At 41.7% G+C, this 17,078-nt stretch overlaps 1 protein-coding gene across 1 annotated transcript in view; it reads right to left on the reverse strand.

The window, feature by feature from the left end:
• LOC109309889 (protocadherin alpha-C2-like) overlaps positions 1-13,839 on the reverse strand; it is a 199,010-nt gene extending 185,171 nt beyond the window's left edge. Inside the window, exon 1 of the mRNA XM_019534766.1 lies at positions 10,691-13,839. Coding sequence (XP_019390311.1) covers positions 10,691-13,123 — 2,433 coding nt within the window. The 5' untranslated portion in view covers positions 13,124-13,839. The remainder of the gene's footprint in view (positions 1-10,690) is intronic.
• Between the last annotated feature and the right edge of the window lie 3,239 nt (positions 13,840-17,078).

Below are 17,078 nucleotides of genomic sequence, written 5' to 3' on the forward strand. Positions count from 1 at the left end.
GAGCATGATCTCCCCTGCTGGCCCCCCACAGATGTGCTCCTTGATGATTCTCTCCAAGATCTTCCCAAGCACCAAGGTGAGGCTTACAGGCCTACAGTTACCTGGAGAAGACTCTCTCTCTTCAGTTCTCATGTCCCTCCATCTTCCCCCCATCTCTGTTTACCTTACAGTATTATTATTAGGGAAGAACCACTACTTATGTTTATCTTATTAACACCAAAAAGTACTTTCCCAGAAATTACTCTGTTTACTACTAACAGTCATGGAAAGGACATTTTTTCTCCAATATATATAAGATAAATCCAGTCTTACACCAAAAATAATCCCAAATTCTGCTATGAACACTACTTATTGAAATCAGTGGAAAAACATGCATTGAATTTAATGATGCAAGACACCGCCCTTTTACATATCTACAACCCCAAATATATTATATGCATTGTTAGGGGATGGAGGCATCCTCCATCCAGGCTACACCTAGCATTCCTGTCACTCCAGTGTGGTATCCTTTTTAGTAGCTTGTTTGAGTTGACTTAGATAATATTACTAAGTTATATAAAATTCAGTATTTGTATATTGTATCTGCAAACAGTATAATTAGCAAAGCAAATGGGACAATACTGGACACCTTCGGTTAGGAAGATCTGTGGCTAAGATTAAACATGGATTCAGGTAGGTCACATGGTGAGCCTTGTGGTGATGAAAGCTAACAGAGGGTCAAACAGAAGTTATTAGTTGAAAATTTTGGAGTCTTCATGATTTTGTAATTAACAGTGTTAGATGGAGCTAGTGTGTACAGATATTAGGACTACAGGTACATGCACACAATGGAAGCTTACCAGAACATGTAATATGTGACATTATTAAAGTACATGAAAAGGACTGGAATCTAAGTTTATTTCTAATTAATTGGTCATAAAAAGACATAGTAGAAATTGAAGAACTCCATATTTGAGTGAAGGAACTGCCTACATGCAAAGACTAGGACTAGGAGAGGGATATTAAAATGAATGCAACAGTTCAGAAGTAAAGAGGAAAATCATTAGGCGATAAAAATTGACATAGTCCCATTAAACAGAACAAAGCTAAAAGTATTTGAACCAGCTCAGGATCATCTCTAATATGGGAGAAGATGATAGAATTATCTAGCCACAGATAGTAACAAACAAACAAAAAAATCAAAATTACCTTCTCATATATAAAGAATAGGCTATTCAGTACGACTATGTATCAATATAATAGTATCAAAGAGGTAAAAACAAGTTCATCCTTTCCTCATACATAAAGAAGAGGCTATTCACTGTAATTAAGAAATGGCAAATTTAAAGTGAGTAAAAGGAAATGCTTTTATTGCATATGGACTCACATTCATAATTTGTTTCCCAGTCTGTTTCTGGGACAGTGCAACAATGTGCTTTCTCATATATAAGGTTTATTGCAAAGTCACACTGTAACTGGGGACCCTAATATTTGCAAACTTATTTTGTATTAGCAAAATGTATTTAACTACTTGTCAGTGGGTGCATCTACATGTGCCACCCACAATGCAGTTGTTACTGCACCGTCATGTAGTACTTGCTTTAGGAAGTACTAAATGACAGTGCAGTAACAGGCATTACTGTACCGTCCCAATGGCGCACAGTTATTTTTAGCAGCTACATTGCCATATTAATACGCTAGAGTGAAGTAGCCCATCACTACAGCAATGTAGTGTCAGCGTCATGGTTTGTGCCTACATCACCGTAGCGATGAGCTACATTACTGTAGCGTGTTGCCATAGCATCTCATGTAGACACACCTATTGAAACCATTTCCACATGTAGGACAGACATTAATGCTATACCTATATTTATCAGATAGCCATAAATAAGCTACTTGAGCCATAGGATGAAATGTTCCTATTGGGAACTGAATACTGCTCAAGAAATCAGCAGAGAACAAAAGCAAACAACAAATGTATCATGTTTGATATGACATGGCAAACTTTATCCTCCCATTTTTAAAAGTTTATTACTCAAGATGAGTGAAGATTTGTAACACACATTCTCTCCAGCAAATATAGACCTTTTCTGTTTTGTGAATTCTCTGTGAACAGATTGTGATGCATTAATTTGTTAGCTATTAGTCAAATATTTGTGTGAACAAATTTCTGCCTCAGGGTTGCTCATGAATGTTATTTGTAACTTTTTCTAAAAATAGCAGGATGATATTAACATGGTTTGATTGAACATGGACAACAAATGGCATTGTTGCTGTTCCTGATTGGATGACCTACTCTATGGCTACTCAAAAATTTTTTATATGAATCTTTATGGGCATTTGTCAGGCTTTCACTATCCATGGACTTACACGTCCACATTTGTCCATATAATGTTACCCCATCTAAAACAGTAATATGAATGTGGCAAAAAAGAAAACTAACAAAAGACATAAATATTATTCAAATAAAAGTGATTAAGAATTTGCTGAAATATTAGCAATAAACATGTTGTGGCAGGGAGGTGAAATATTTCCCTTTAAAAAGTGACCCATGCTTGCTTATATAATTGTAGGATGACTAAAATTATCTGTTGTAGTATCAGAAAAGCCAGGTCTCCTATCAGTCTTCAGTTCCAGAAATGGAACTGGTAGTAAAGGATTATATATTGACCTATATTTGAGGGGTGCATCTACACATCCAATTAATGTGACTGAATATACTCCAGCTCAAACTGGAGACATCTATATGTGCATTTAAGTGCAGTAATTTGCTCCACTGCTGGATACCACTTGTATCTGGTGGGACTATGCAGCAGTGCAGTAAATTAATCTCCTGCACCATAACTGCTGCACATGTGTAGATAGTGGCATTTTACTGTGCAGCAAATTTAGTTTGCTGAGCAGTAAAGCATCTCACGTAGATGTACCCAGTATGGAGAACATTTATTTATATTTACTGCATCTTACTTAAAACCAGTTCCAAAGACAGAATTAACACCTTCCTGATGTTTTTCCACTGTTTTAGAAGAGTAACTTATAGTTGCTACATACTAGAGTTAAGGGGTTCCTGAGATAGAGGCCTCCTAGAAAAAAAAAATCAGCTTTCTGAAGGTTGACAGATTTTACCATTATTTTTTGCACAGGCCTGAAGATCAGACCATTATCCTGACTGCATCCAAAATGGACACAATTACTCAACACTTTGCTCATCCTAAGCATGGCGCACACTGTCCCTTTGAAGGAAAGAACACTGAATACCATATGCAAGAAAGAGCCGGGGCCTCTAGACAGGTGTACACCTAACTTAAGAGGTTAAAAGATCATGTTGTAAACTAGAGACAAGAAGGTTTTGAGCTTGTCAGTTTTCATGACTAGTTCAAGGGAACAGATATCACCTCATGAACCTAACTTACACCTCTCTAGTTTCAGATCTCACCTACACAAACAAGTTATCTTCATGATTGATTGGGGAACACAGGTCAAGAGAAAAGGTCAGTAATGATGGGGATGTTAGATGGGCCAAGGCCATAACTAGGAAATCTTCCTGAAGCAGGAAGAACACAATGTGAACTGCAAAGCTTTGGTGTAGACCTCAGGCTACAAAACAAAGGAAATGTATAATAATTTTGTAAATTGCTACTATCAATATATGTATGCAACAACGGAGGGCACAAGACAGCAAGCAGCAACTTTTTTATGTTACTGTTTCTAAAATATGGCTTCATGAGAGAAAAAGGAGGGTGAGCTGAAAATGAAGGCAGGATGTATGTTGTGGTGAATGGTTGTGGAGAGGATTAGGAAGTGGGACATGCCAGCCTTCTCACACATTTAAGGTACTGTACTTAATATCTAACCAAACTTTCAATATTCTGAAACACAAACTGTTCTTTCAGTTAGGCACGCTACACTCTACACCTTTAAGTACATGATGATAATTCCCATTCTGCTACAGCAAAATGTACAGGAGAGAGGAGGAGCACTTAGGAATGACACAGCATCCTTCATCTCTACTTAGTTGACAAGCAATGTTTCAAATGCAAGTCTATGCAATAAATTCAAGTGTGCGAGGGATCACTACCTCCTACAAAGACTCTTTCATTTAAAAAATGCCTAGGGAATGCAGTGATGAAAAACTTCATTAATACAAAGGTAACGTTTTCCAGTGGTACCTTATGCTCCAAAAAGTTGAGTTCAACAAAATTCAACTCCTGAAAGCCAGGAAAAGAAGAAGTAAGATGCACACAAACTTAACCATACTCTGAGTGAGGCTCCAGTACAATTAAAATAACACTTTCATTCTGCCTTTGTACTGAATTGAAGAAAAGCTCCTTATACCTTTCCTAGGGTCCAGCTCTTAAGTCTTCTCCATTTTAGAAGTATCCCATCCATTAATTTTTACAACCCCTACACACAAAGCCATCTAACCTTTTACTTTCATCTATCCATCATTAAACATACATATCACACTGGTCTACCACCTAAATGCTGACAATCCTCATTGCAATGACTGTAATGTCCAATTTCTAATCAGCCAACACAATGCAGTGTTTACATGGGGTTCTCAGCAGACATGTCTACACGTGCATATTAATGTAAAGCAATACACGCTGACACTTATTGCACTGGAGTTTATCACTCTGGGTGCACCATTTGTACATGTGCCTGGGACTGCAGCACACTCAGCCAGGTCGGAGCAGTCCCAGCCATCATGGGTCCCTGGGGGTCAGCCTGTCAGCCCAAAGCTGCTCCCTCCAGCTCAGTGTGCTACAGAGGGGCTGGCTGAGGCACAAGGGTGCTTCAGTGTGGGGCTAGCCAGCAGACAGCCCCCACACTGAAGCACTCTCATGCCCCAGCCAGCCAGGGCAGCATCTAAACATGAGCTGCTGTGGACTAAAACACTCCACAGCAGGATAGTACTTGTATTTACATAATTTACCTATTATCAGACCCTTTAACTTAACAAATACAGGCATACCTCGGAGATATTGCGGGTTCGGTTCCAGACCACCACAATAAAGCGAATATCACAATAAAGCGAGTCACACAAATGTTTTGGTTTCCCAGTGCATATAAAAGTTATGTTTAGACTACACTGTAGTCTATTAAGTGTGCAATAGCATTATGTCTAAAAAAACGATGTACATACCTTAATTGTGAACTGAGCAAATGCTGTTGGAAAAATGGTGCCGATGGAAAAATGGCGCCGATAGACTTGCTCGATGCAGGGTTGCCAGAAACCTTCAATTTGTAAAAAACACAATGTCTGCGAAGCGCAATAAAGCGAAGCGCAATAAAATGAGGTATGCCTGTATAGAGTAAAGAACAAATACCATCGATAATGGTACAGGCCCACATATTCCTAGATGTGGTGTCTTAAAGATTTCACTAAATAGTGAACCAACCAAGAGAATATGGTTATAGGCTTGTTTTGGGTAGAACTGAAGATATTATACAAGCTAATCATAGAAGATAACTTCAGATTACATTATCACAAGCTAGTTCCATTTAAATGAACTGGAAATTTAAGCAAATAGGCCTGTAACTGAGGTTATTGATTGCCAGAAGATGTACTTCGATAAACTTGGGAAATTACTTAGTGAAGTCAACTGAACTCAGTGTACTAACACTATCACTAACCATATCTCTATATCTGCAGTTTTACACAACTTTTACTCCATCTACTACTTAGCTCTGCTGCTTCTCTCCCAGAGGCCTGAGGAAAGGTACTGTGATACCCAAAAGCTTGCCTATGTCTATCCCAACCATATCAAAGCTATCACCCACAAGAATTCTTGCCTAACACTGTCAAGTCATATAATCTGAATTAGACATGAAATTGCAGTCTCTGAAGACCTCATAGGGTAAGAACAGAAAAGCCCTAGATAGCATATACCACTCTTTGTTCTGAGTAGGGTATGCTGTTACAGCTCTAGTATACAACTGTTAAAGCATGATTCAGGAATGCCTTGTTCACATGAATAGTCCTTACTCATGTGAGAAATTCTATTAAAGCTTTAGCCTGGGGCAGCATAATCTAAATGGCATGCCACTGTCAAAATGCCAGTATATTTCACATTTGTCACTTCATGTCCATGCCAAATTGCATAAAATGTTTCCACCCCATGAAGGTCTAAAAGACACAGTAAAAATATTCTCTGTTGCTAGGTCATTTAGTTCTATTTTTAGATGTAACCTAAATATTAGATGTGAAAGCACTCAAGGGTCATTACACTCAATGCATGTCATTCATCAAGCACAAAAGATAAAATGAACAAATGTATGGAATGGCATGGGTAGACCATGATCTTAGAAATCTTTATTCAGGTAAACAGACTTTGCACACCTGAGTAATCCCACTCCAAAGTGTCTATTGGAAGCAAGACTTAGTATAGAAGCAGAGAATAACATGCTTTTCACTTAATTGTTATGCATGCTGCATTGCACAAAAAGCAGAAAAATCTTTAAAAACATATAGTTAAGATTTATTTTATCATGAAGCTTTCTGTAGTTCTAGTTTAGACATAACCTAAATAGCAGATATAAAAACACAGAAGAGTCTTGCCTCTGTATTTCTAAAGAATATCCAAGTCACTCACTTCATTCAATAGTAAAAAATGTACCACCACCAAATAAACAAAAATACATCATCAAAAACAATTTCCCCTTAAATCTCACTTCTATTCATGCTCCCTCTTTACACATAACTACTGGTATAGTTCAATACTGAGATTTTGGGGGGGAACTAACAAGTCATGAATGCATGTCAAAAAGTGTTCAAAAAGCGATTTACAGCCTACTGTATGCAAAATGTAGATATAACCTTACATTTGGAGCTGCTACTAATGTTTTAATAATATGCAATGCTTAAATAACACATTATTAAATATTAATCAGGAGTAATTTTACAGTCCCCTTCAGAAAAATATGGGCTAAAATTCAGCTCTTAGGTATACATATCCAACTGCCAGTAAAGCCAGTGTGCATGCATTAAAGTGCATAATGTAGTCAATTATTCATTTTGCTTCTTTTTTTCTTTATTAATAAGAGGTCTCTGTGATTCTTTGACTTACAGAAATCATATCTGAGTTGAACAGATATGATTCAGGTGAGACTCTTGTGTGTTTTTATATCTGCTATTTAGGTTATGTCTAAATAGGTTATGTCTAAATATATGTTCATGGATCATTTTGCAGAAATTAGTTCAAACTGAGGTCCCCAACCATGTTGTTATATACCATATCAGATTAGAGGAAACTTAATCTTCTAGTACATTGTTATTATGGTTAGATTAGATGTCATATTAAATTTATTTGGTATATCTAACATTCACTAGAAATTAAAGCAAACAAATGATTGTATATATATTTCCAATTTGTACTGATTTCCAGTTTGTACTGTTTGACTTGTTATATTGTTTTAATGGACTGCAGGTTTGTGGAAATACATGCAGAGTTGATTCCTTCGCAGATTAATCCTCATTATCAGCAACAAGAGAATCAGCAATAATAATCAAGTGACAGTACTCTACTGTTAAGGACAGATGTGGCTGTAAATGTTGAAACCTTTCATTCACTTGCCCAACTTTGCTCAGTTATATTCATATGTGTCCTTTGGCCTTCCCAGGAGGCTTCTATCCTAGGTTACAATTTCTGTTTAAAGGGTGTTAATAAAATCACCAAAGGTCACATCTGAGAGTTGTTTTTCCCATTCTCAAAATCCCATAAGAATAAGGATATCGTATTTCAAGGTTCTGATTTAAAGGCATGTGACTGACTGATATCCAATAATAAATAATGATGACTTTTTGGTGACCTCTGACAGGAAAATCAAAGTCAATACATGGTTTCTTATTACTCAGTTTATATAAGTTAATGTAGAATTATTGCACCCAGAATTGTAGCCTGTAAGAGGATTTTAAATCTGCTTTAGCTTTGGTAAAAATTAGTCAGCTAATGGTGAGTACATCAGAAAACTGCAAACCAGAACTAATATATATTTATAGGTCAAGATTTAATTGTAGTAGTAGAGAGGGTTCATGGAAGGGTGAGAGAATGATTAGTGGCATGGAAAATTTCTCATGTAAAGAGAAATTGAAAAGACTAGTTATTTACCTTATAAAAAGAAATAAATACGAAGGAATGTAATAAAATAATGAATAGCCTGTAGAAATCAGGTTCTCCCCATCTCATAATGTAGCACACAGACACAATCGATTAAATTAAAAGATGGCAATTCAAAATCCATAAAAGGATAGTCAACCCTTATATAGTACTATGGCTAAAGAAATCTTCCAGGCCAAATTCAGCATATAATCGGCCCTTCATGAAAACAACAATGAAAACCTAGGATAACACATTTGAGAAATTAACTTCAAAACATCACCTTTAGCACCTATACATAATAATACTGAATTTAACCATAATAATTCATTAGGAAACATTAACATCTGGGAGTATGTACATGTAAAATAATCTGCATAGTTATTCAAAGAAAATATATTTAGATCTTTTGAAGAAGTGCAATGCATTTATGGTACAGAAACAGCAAATATTGGAGGGAGGATTCTACCACATATGGGCTGCTTGAAGACATTTTAAAAAAGTGTTTCACCAGAAGAAGCAGCACTTATTTTAACCTGGCTCTACAGCATCTATATAGATTGGGCACTTCAGCAGGGCTTTTCAGTGCTTTTAGCTAAAGCTGATTCAATCATAGATAAAAGAGCTAAAATGTAGGGCTGTGCAAAATGTCAACAGGTGTTTCATTTCAAAGCTGTTTTGACTTCCCAGGACCCCAGATGATACGGGACCCCCAACAGGCCCCCAGATGATGCAGGATGACAGGAGACTGTGGCTGCCAGCTGTTGGTGATGGCTCTGGCCTATTTCTCCAGCCAGCAGCAGCAGCCTGCTGAAACCACATGCAGAGCCAGGGGCTGCAGCCCCAGGGAAAAGCTGGGGGAATGACCAGAGAGCTGGGGAATTAAACCAGGAGCTCTGGCTGACAGGTAGAGCCACCACAGCTACCAGACAGTGCACACCACCCTGCCGACCCACACTGCACCGGTGTGATGGTGCAGCTGCCACATGGGGGTGGGCGATCCCTGCTCCCCCTGTTGCATGGGGAGCTCTATGAACCCTCAGAGGCCCCAGTCGCTGCTGCCAGAACTGGCAAGTGCATGGCTTTTTTTTTTAAGCTTCACACTCACCGGCTGCAGAGCATCTAGATGACAGCATGCTGCAGCTGCTGGCTGGGGCCAGCTAGCACCTGAGTCTACCTGACATAGCCTGTGCTGAGTGCTGGGAAGAACCTAGTGCTGGCCCTGGCCCCAACTGGCAGTGGCAGCCTGCTGTCATCCTGCATGCAGATCCAGTGGCTTGTGCCCCCTGGGAGGGCTGCACGGCTGTGCCAGACTCCTCCCAGTGGCCACAGCCCCTGGATCTTCGTGTGGGATGACAGCTGGATGCTGCTACAGGCAAACCATACTGGTTTTGCTTTGAACAGTTTGATTTGCAGTGTCACAAAAACCCCTTCACCTATCTCCATGAAACTTGGCAGACTTCATACCCTTACATGGGGCTACCATCTCCCCACTGTTCATCCAAATCAGGCAAGAAATGACAAAGTTATAGGCATTTTTGCAATTCCCCATTATAGCCTATGAGCAAAACATCGAAAGGTGTTGAAACAGCGAAACAGTTTTGATTAAATGAAACAGAATAGTGCTTTGAAACAGCAAAATGGAAGTCATAACAAGAGGCTTCCTTCCAAAAAGGAAGTCATTAGCTGAAGAGACTTGAAAACTTTTTAGGTTTACAAATTCTTTTGGTTGTTTTAAAAGATCTCATTTCATTTCAAATGGAATATGTTGTACCGATTTCTGAAGGACTTAAGGAAATTGAGGACTATTAGGATCCTTTGAAACTGTTATTCTTATGACTTAAATACCACCTTTCCACCGCAAATTCTCTTCTCACACTTTTCCCTTTCCCAAAGGAAAACCTCAAGGAGTAGAAAACTTTATAATTGATGAAGCAGATTTGTTGTTCTCGTGACCTTTGCCACTTGGGGTGGGGCAGCGCTTTGATTAGAGCGGCTCTAATTAAAGCGGGGCTTAAAAACGGCGGCGGGGCTCCTGAACGAAAGCTCCTGTTCCGCGCTTTACCGCAAGTGCGGCGCCACCGTTAGGAAGCGCGCGGCGGCTGCGGCCAGACCCGGGAGGGCGACCGCTCCGGCTGCCGGGAATTCCAGCGTCTGGGCAGCCTCCAGGCTCCCGCGTACACGCAGGCGCACAGGCGTGTATATGTATTTGAACTTGCTAGTCAATTTATTCTTCACTCTTTTCATTTCGTCTTTTCTTGTGGCTTCCTATGTAGTGTAATGGCGCTGTGGCAGTATTTTCTTTTCGTCACACACACTAAGTTGTAGTTACTGAGCACCCCACCCCCCCGTTTAGATATGGCAGATCATTCCAGTGTTCCTGGGGGATATGTCTCTTTCGCTTTCGGTTCTTAGGGGGAAGGGGGGGACATAAGCGATTGGAGATTTTGTTCGTGTTGCCATAATGCTACCGTCTACCTTGTAGGTAAATAAATATATTGGCTTCACGCTGGCATAAGATCAATGCTGTTACCATCAAGTATAAAAATGACAAATGAAGGAGTCTGGGAACCCGTGGGGCACACAGAACTACTGAAACGAAAACTACTTACCAACAAAATAGCGTTGAAGTGATCGCTTTTCACCTTCTGTATCTGAATACAGGATGCTGGCGCTTGTAATCCTGCAGCATTGGGGATATTTCTGGCGTCTCCATTCAGCAATAAATTGTTATTGCTAGGCCCAATGCCCAGAGACGCCCTGTACAAGTAGGTGTGGGTAAGCTTGCCCACCCCTGAGACCTCCACCACCTCTGAAGGGAAGTGAGAGCTCGGAAGCATGCGCACATTGTAGCGGTACTTCTCGTACTTCTCATCCTCGGGGCAGCACCCTGAGCAACAGCAGCTGCGGTGGTGAGTAGTTCTGCAATGGAGGAGCCTCATGAGGACAAGGAAGAGGATAAACCCAAGGAACACAAAGGAGATGCAGGCGAGAGAGATGATGAGGTAAAGGTTTAAAGTGGTGAGCTGTCCTCTTACTTCCAGCCCCTCGCCGAAGTCCGGCAGAGCTTGGGGTAGGGAGTCCGCGAGCAGGATACCCAAGGCTATGGTGGAGGAGAGCGATGGCTCGCCGTGGTCCTTCACCAGGACAATCACTTTGTGCTTGATGGAGTCCGTGGACCTCATGGACCGGGCCGTGCGGAGTTCTCCCGTGTTGGCCAGAATCCGAAATAAGCCGGAGTCCGAGGGCTGCAAGAGGTGGTAGGACAGCCAGGCGTTATGCCCGCTGTCCGCGTCGTCCGCCACCACTTTAGTCACCAGGTAATCGGCATCGGCTAACCTGGGGACTATTTCCACAGCCACTGACCCGTTCCTGGCCACAGGATACAGAATGACGGGGATGTTATCGTTTTGATCCGCGATGAGGACATTCACAGTTAAGGCCGTACTCAGTGCTGGAGATCCGTGATCTTTGGCTTCCACCTGGAAATGAAAACTCCTGAGCTGTTCAAAGTCAAAAGTGCTTTTTGCATAGATGTTTCCGTTCTCTGAATTAACAGCAAAAAAGCTGGACAAAGCGCCGCCTTCAAAACCCATGTCCCTGAGTGTATAAGAAATCCGGCCGTTTTCCCCCACATCGGGATCAGACGCTGATACCTGGTACAGTGACGCCCCAGGAAGGTTATTTTCTGTCACAGAGATGTCGCATGCTGAGCTGGCAAACTTGGGAGGGTTGTCGTTCACGTCCGAGATCTGCACCCACAGTGTCCTCCGAGTGGCCAGGGGAGGGGACCCAAGGTCCATAGCAGTGACGGTGATGTTATACTCACTGACCCCTTCTCGATCCAGAGGCCCATCCGTGACCAGACTATAGTAATTGTCGAAAGACGATTTTAGGTGAAAGGGAATGTTAGCAGGGATCTGACAGGTTACCTTCCCGTTCTCTCCAGGGTCTTTATCCACAACACTCAAAAGAGCTATCACAGTCCCGGACAAAGCATCCTCGGGGACGGGACTGGAAAGAGATGTGATTGTGATCTCGGGGGCATTATTGTTGACATCAGTGATTTCCACCAGCAGCTTAGCTGTGCTGGACATTCCGAACGCTCCTTTATCCCTGGCCTCGATGAACATCTCTAGCAGGGGTCTCTGGACATCTAAAATGCCATTCACTTTTACCTCCCCAGTCTGGGGATCAATTAGGAACATTCTCTGTAGATCAGCAGAAGTGCTATTGCTAAATGAGTACCTGATTTCTCCATTTTGACCTTCATCTAAGTCAGTGGCATGCACTTTGGTTACCAGCGTGCCGCTGCGGGAGTTCTCCAAGATACTTGCCCTGTAGACTGAATGTTCAAACGCTGGAGCGTTGTCATTGGTATCGAGAACTGTCACAACGACGTCGGCATCACCGGACCTCTCGGGAGTCCCACCATCTTTGGCTATAATTACGAGTTTGTGGAGGGCTTGTTGCTCCCTGTCTAAGGTTTTTTCCAGTACCAGTTCAGGATACTTACTCCCGTCTCCGCGTATTTGCATTTCCAGACGGAAATGTTCATTTGGACTCAAAGTATAGATCTGGACACTGTTGGTGCCTTCGTCAAGATCTTGGGCATCGGGGAGTGTAAATCGAGCCCCGGGTGATAAAAACTCGGCTACATTTAAGCGATATTCATTTAAAGGGAAGCTGGGGGAGTTGTCATTTATGTCCAACACTTTAAATTCCATTTTATACAGCTCTAGAGGGTTTTCTAGAACAAGTTCATAATTCAGAAAACAGGTCGTTTTTAATTCACAAACCTGCTCTCTGTCTATGGGCTCATTAACGGACAAAGCCCCCGTGCTTACATCTATATTAAAATATTGCTTACTTGAACTGGTGATCATGCGAAATTTCCTGGATGAAAGTGTAGCCGCATCTATTCCTAAATCCTTTGCTATATTCCCAACAGATACCCCACGTCTCGTTTCTTCGGAGATGGAGTATTCGATTTGCCCATCCACGGAGTAGGAAATAAGGCAGAGCACCATTAGATAGACCCGCATTCTTCCTTCCCTGGCTCAGCTCCCTGCAGACCGGTTCAACAGTACCATAATCCAATACTTCAGCAAATAGCTGACGTCATCCCACCTCTGAAAACTGGTAAAATAGTCAGAAAGAAAACTTAAAAAAACGAAAAACAACAATACATTTTTGCTAAAATGTGGGGAAAGAGCATGTGTTCTTTCTCGTGCTCCCTGAAATCATGACCGAGTTATCGTCTGCTGAGCCAGCCACTGCCAGGTCTTTTATTGCAGCTGCCTTTGCTATATGTGATCATGTGGATGGGAAAAGCTCCTATTACTCTTGGGTACCTCAGTGGCGGACAGTGCCACCTAGAGACTTAACGGCTAACTGTAAGCCAGCCAGGAAAGTACAGTCTGTATAACAGCACTGGATTAAAGAAAACTGTAAAAACTGTTACAAAATTAGCCGATCTTCATTTTTAAATGTCTCAAGGGAAACCTTTGGAACGTGTGCGAGCTATTTCCGGAGGCTGAATATGTTTCCATAAATGAAACAGTCGGGAAGATATGGAAATTCTTCCTGCCGAGATCTTGCCTGTCGCTTAAAGGTCTGTCAAAGCAAAACCAGCGTTAGCAAGGGAAAACGCCCAAGCCGCGCTGTCAGTTCATGTGTGGATAGAAGTGAGGCGTACCCGAGAAGCCACAGGCTTTTTAAAGCAGAGCTCTGGCCAGCTCACCCTTGGCACAACATTCTTCAGGTTCTTAAGCCATCTGAAGAACGGGAAGGTCAGTTTTGACTTCATGTTGCTCATTTCTTTTTCCTTTTCTGTTGATTTTTGTGCTCTGGGTATATTAACCCCGAGGTCTGGGGTGAAAGGGAAGTGATCAGCTCACTGAATGTTTAATCATGTGGTCACCTAAACCACTAGAGAGCTCTCATTGATTTTAGTGGACACAGGATTATACGCTGAACTAGATGAAGCCTATTTGGGTGAGCTGCTTCATCTGGTTAAGAGCAGAAGTCTGTGCCACAGTATATGCTTACTGAAGGTACAATAAATCTCAGAGAACTGGCCCTATGCCCTGCTAAAAGGGAGAGTGATTCAGACAGTTTCGGCAGTGGAGCCAATTTCCTACACCACAAGCACTGCAGAAGTGACCTGCCCATGTGCTTCCTGAGGATGTCAGTCATGTTGTGAAGCCGGAGAGATAAAGCAGCTTCAGGATCACAGAGCAGGGTTTTCCTGCTCCCCCTTGTCTGAATTTCCTGCTATCCCATTGGAAACAGCTGAACTGCTGCAACATGTTTTCAGGCCCGGACCCCTCCACAAACCACCCGGCTTTCTCTCACTTACCATATTAATGGGAACGTTTCTTTGTTTGATTGTTTGGTTTGGGAGTTAATATGGACAAACTACAATTTTTGGGTCCAATGGCTCTATCTTGGTATGTTTAACTAGGGTGACCTAGGGACCTCTTGCAGTCATGAACAGTTTGAGAATTGCTGGAAGTCAGATGATGAGCCCATGACTCACTCTTATTAGTCCCAGCCTAGCTCAGCTCTGCCATGTTAATAGGACTATTAGCTGCCCTGATAGAAATAAAAAAATGTTCCTTTATTTCAAATTAAGGCAGCAACAATATAACTAAACCAATCTAAACAGAAAGCAGCATTAAAGATGGCATTGAAAGCAAATATCTCTTTCATTGCACAACAGAAACAAGAACTGATTATTAAAAATAAAAATGATATTTCAGCCAAAAACTAACTCTGTCCTGATAGTTGTATTCAACTAATGGGCGAGATAGTATTATTTATTTGGTCTTCTCCAGGTGAATTTTCAAATAAGACATATTCAAGTTCCCCTGCTAATGCTGCATTCACATTGCACTTGGTCCTGTGCCCTGACGGATGCAACATAATGAACCTACAGCCACAGATATCAGAGACAACTTTACTTCTTCCCCTACAGGAAACTAGCTGGTGTGTAATATTTTTGAAAGGATGAAACAAACTCTTTGTGGTCACTGGACTCTATATCCTAGACAACAGTTTCTCCTATACAAAGCCAGTTCTAAGAGTGGTCCTTTGCTGCAGAAATAACTAAAAATCCATCAAACCACAAGAGAAATGAAGCCAGCCTAATAAGTAGAGTCTGATTTCCTTTCACTTGCCTTAAATCCAAAAGGAACCCAGTCAGTGAGGAACAAGCCAGCAGAAACTATGGCTGAGACAACAGGTTCACCATTACCACTATTTTCTCAATTTGTTTCCCTGAGAAGTCCATCTGTTTTGTCTACTCTGGAACAAAGGGGAAAATGGCAATACTGGATAATACAAATTACAACTGCATTAGATGGAAATGTGGACACAAGACAAAATTACACCAACGTAATCTGCCTTCACGCTTGTGTAAATGTGAAGTGAATACACAAAGTACAACCCTATCATAATATAAGTCACTCTACAGGTTTCCCTTACTTTATGCTGTACATGCGTTCCTGGAAAAAGCACATAACTCAAATTCACATAAAGGGAACCCACTTTACAATGTAACAGATAGGAATAGGTTCCAAGACCTTGACTGTATTAAGCCCCAGGCCCATTTCTACCACTTTTACAAGACAATTTTGATACTCGCCAACAGCAGACAGTACACACAAACACAGGCTAGAGGTGAATGTTACTATAATGGGGAGGGCAACTACAAAAACGTATCACAGACAATGAGCGAAGAGCATGGATCCACACAGAAGACTATATTTTGGTGTGTGTCACTCCCACAGTGCACTGCACAAACCAGCTGACTGTGGGCTTCCACCACACCGATCACATACGAGTGAATTTACCATGCATATAATGAATTTTTTATATAAAAAGGGTCATCACATAAGAGAGAATTTACACATACAGAACCCACATAAAGTGAGGATAACCTGTACTGCTAATTAAAGTCACATCTGGGAAAATAGTGTAAATTATGCCAGTGGATGTCTTATGTCCAGAGCTCTAGTCAGTTCTGTCTGGGGACCTATTTGCTCAATGCAGATAAATTATTTCCCTGCCACCTACTGGGCAAGTGCTCCTACTGTGGCCAGAAACCTCCAGAGAACTGAGAGTCTGTCAGCTGGAGACACCAGTAGAACTGACATGTATTAAACCAGGATAAGTTACACAGGTGACAAAGTGTTATGTGTCAACACTCACAAGTTTTAACTTGGATATGAAATTCTTAATGATGCTGGGAATAAAAGGGTAACTGTTTGGTTCCAGCTTGGGGGAGAATAGATCTCCCCCACAAGACATAAACACAGAGCCACTTCTGCCTTCTCCAAGAGGCAATACCTCCTATTCTGTCTTCTAGCCCTGCAGCAGTGGCTCTTCCCCTGTGTGGAAAGAAACTGGAGCCCTGCAGGGCATCTGTCTGACTCACCCAGAGAGGATGTTACTGACAGAAGAGAAGATTCATTGGTCCCCCAGGCTAGTGGGTCTCTGTCCTGTGATTTGGCCTCATAGTCCTGCATGTCACACTGAGCTGAAGATTGCCTCTTCCTAGAGCCTTCCATCCCAACAGACACATGCAAAGGACTCTCCCTCACATTAATGCAATCCACTCCCTTCCCAGACTATGCTTTAGGCACTGATGCTCAGTCATGAAAGCAGGATTCCCAGAGAGCCACCACTCTCCGCAGCAGTCTTAGCCACCCCTCTGCAACACACAGACCTCACTGACACCCCTTTTTCACTGTTTCCCAACCAGTTACAGTGGGGAAAGTCAAAAGCCCCTCTCCTCTGTCCCAGAGATTGAATCTGGGTTGCAAGCTGCAAACTGCCCAGAGTCCTGTGCTCCTGCCATCGCCCCTTGGGAATGAGTGCAAATCAGGTTCTGTGACAAGCTGATAAGACCTTATGGGCAGACTGGCTGTCACTAACACCTGGTACTGCAACACCAGTTGGCATTACCATGGAGTTACTCTCTGGTAGTGCTGCTTA

This window comes from Crocodylus porosus, unplaced genomic scaffold (genome assembly GCF_001723895.1).
Source record: "Crocodylus porosus isolate Cpor-Errol unplaced genomic scaffold, CroPor_comp1, whole genome shotgun sequence".
Lineage (NCBI taxonomy): Eukaryota > Metazoa > Chordata > Crocodylia > Crocodylidae > Crocodylus > Crocodylus porosus.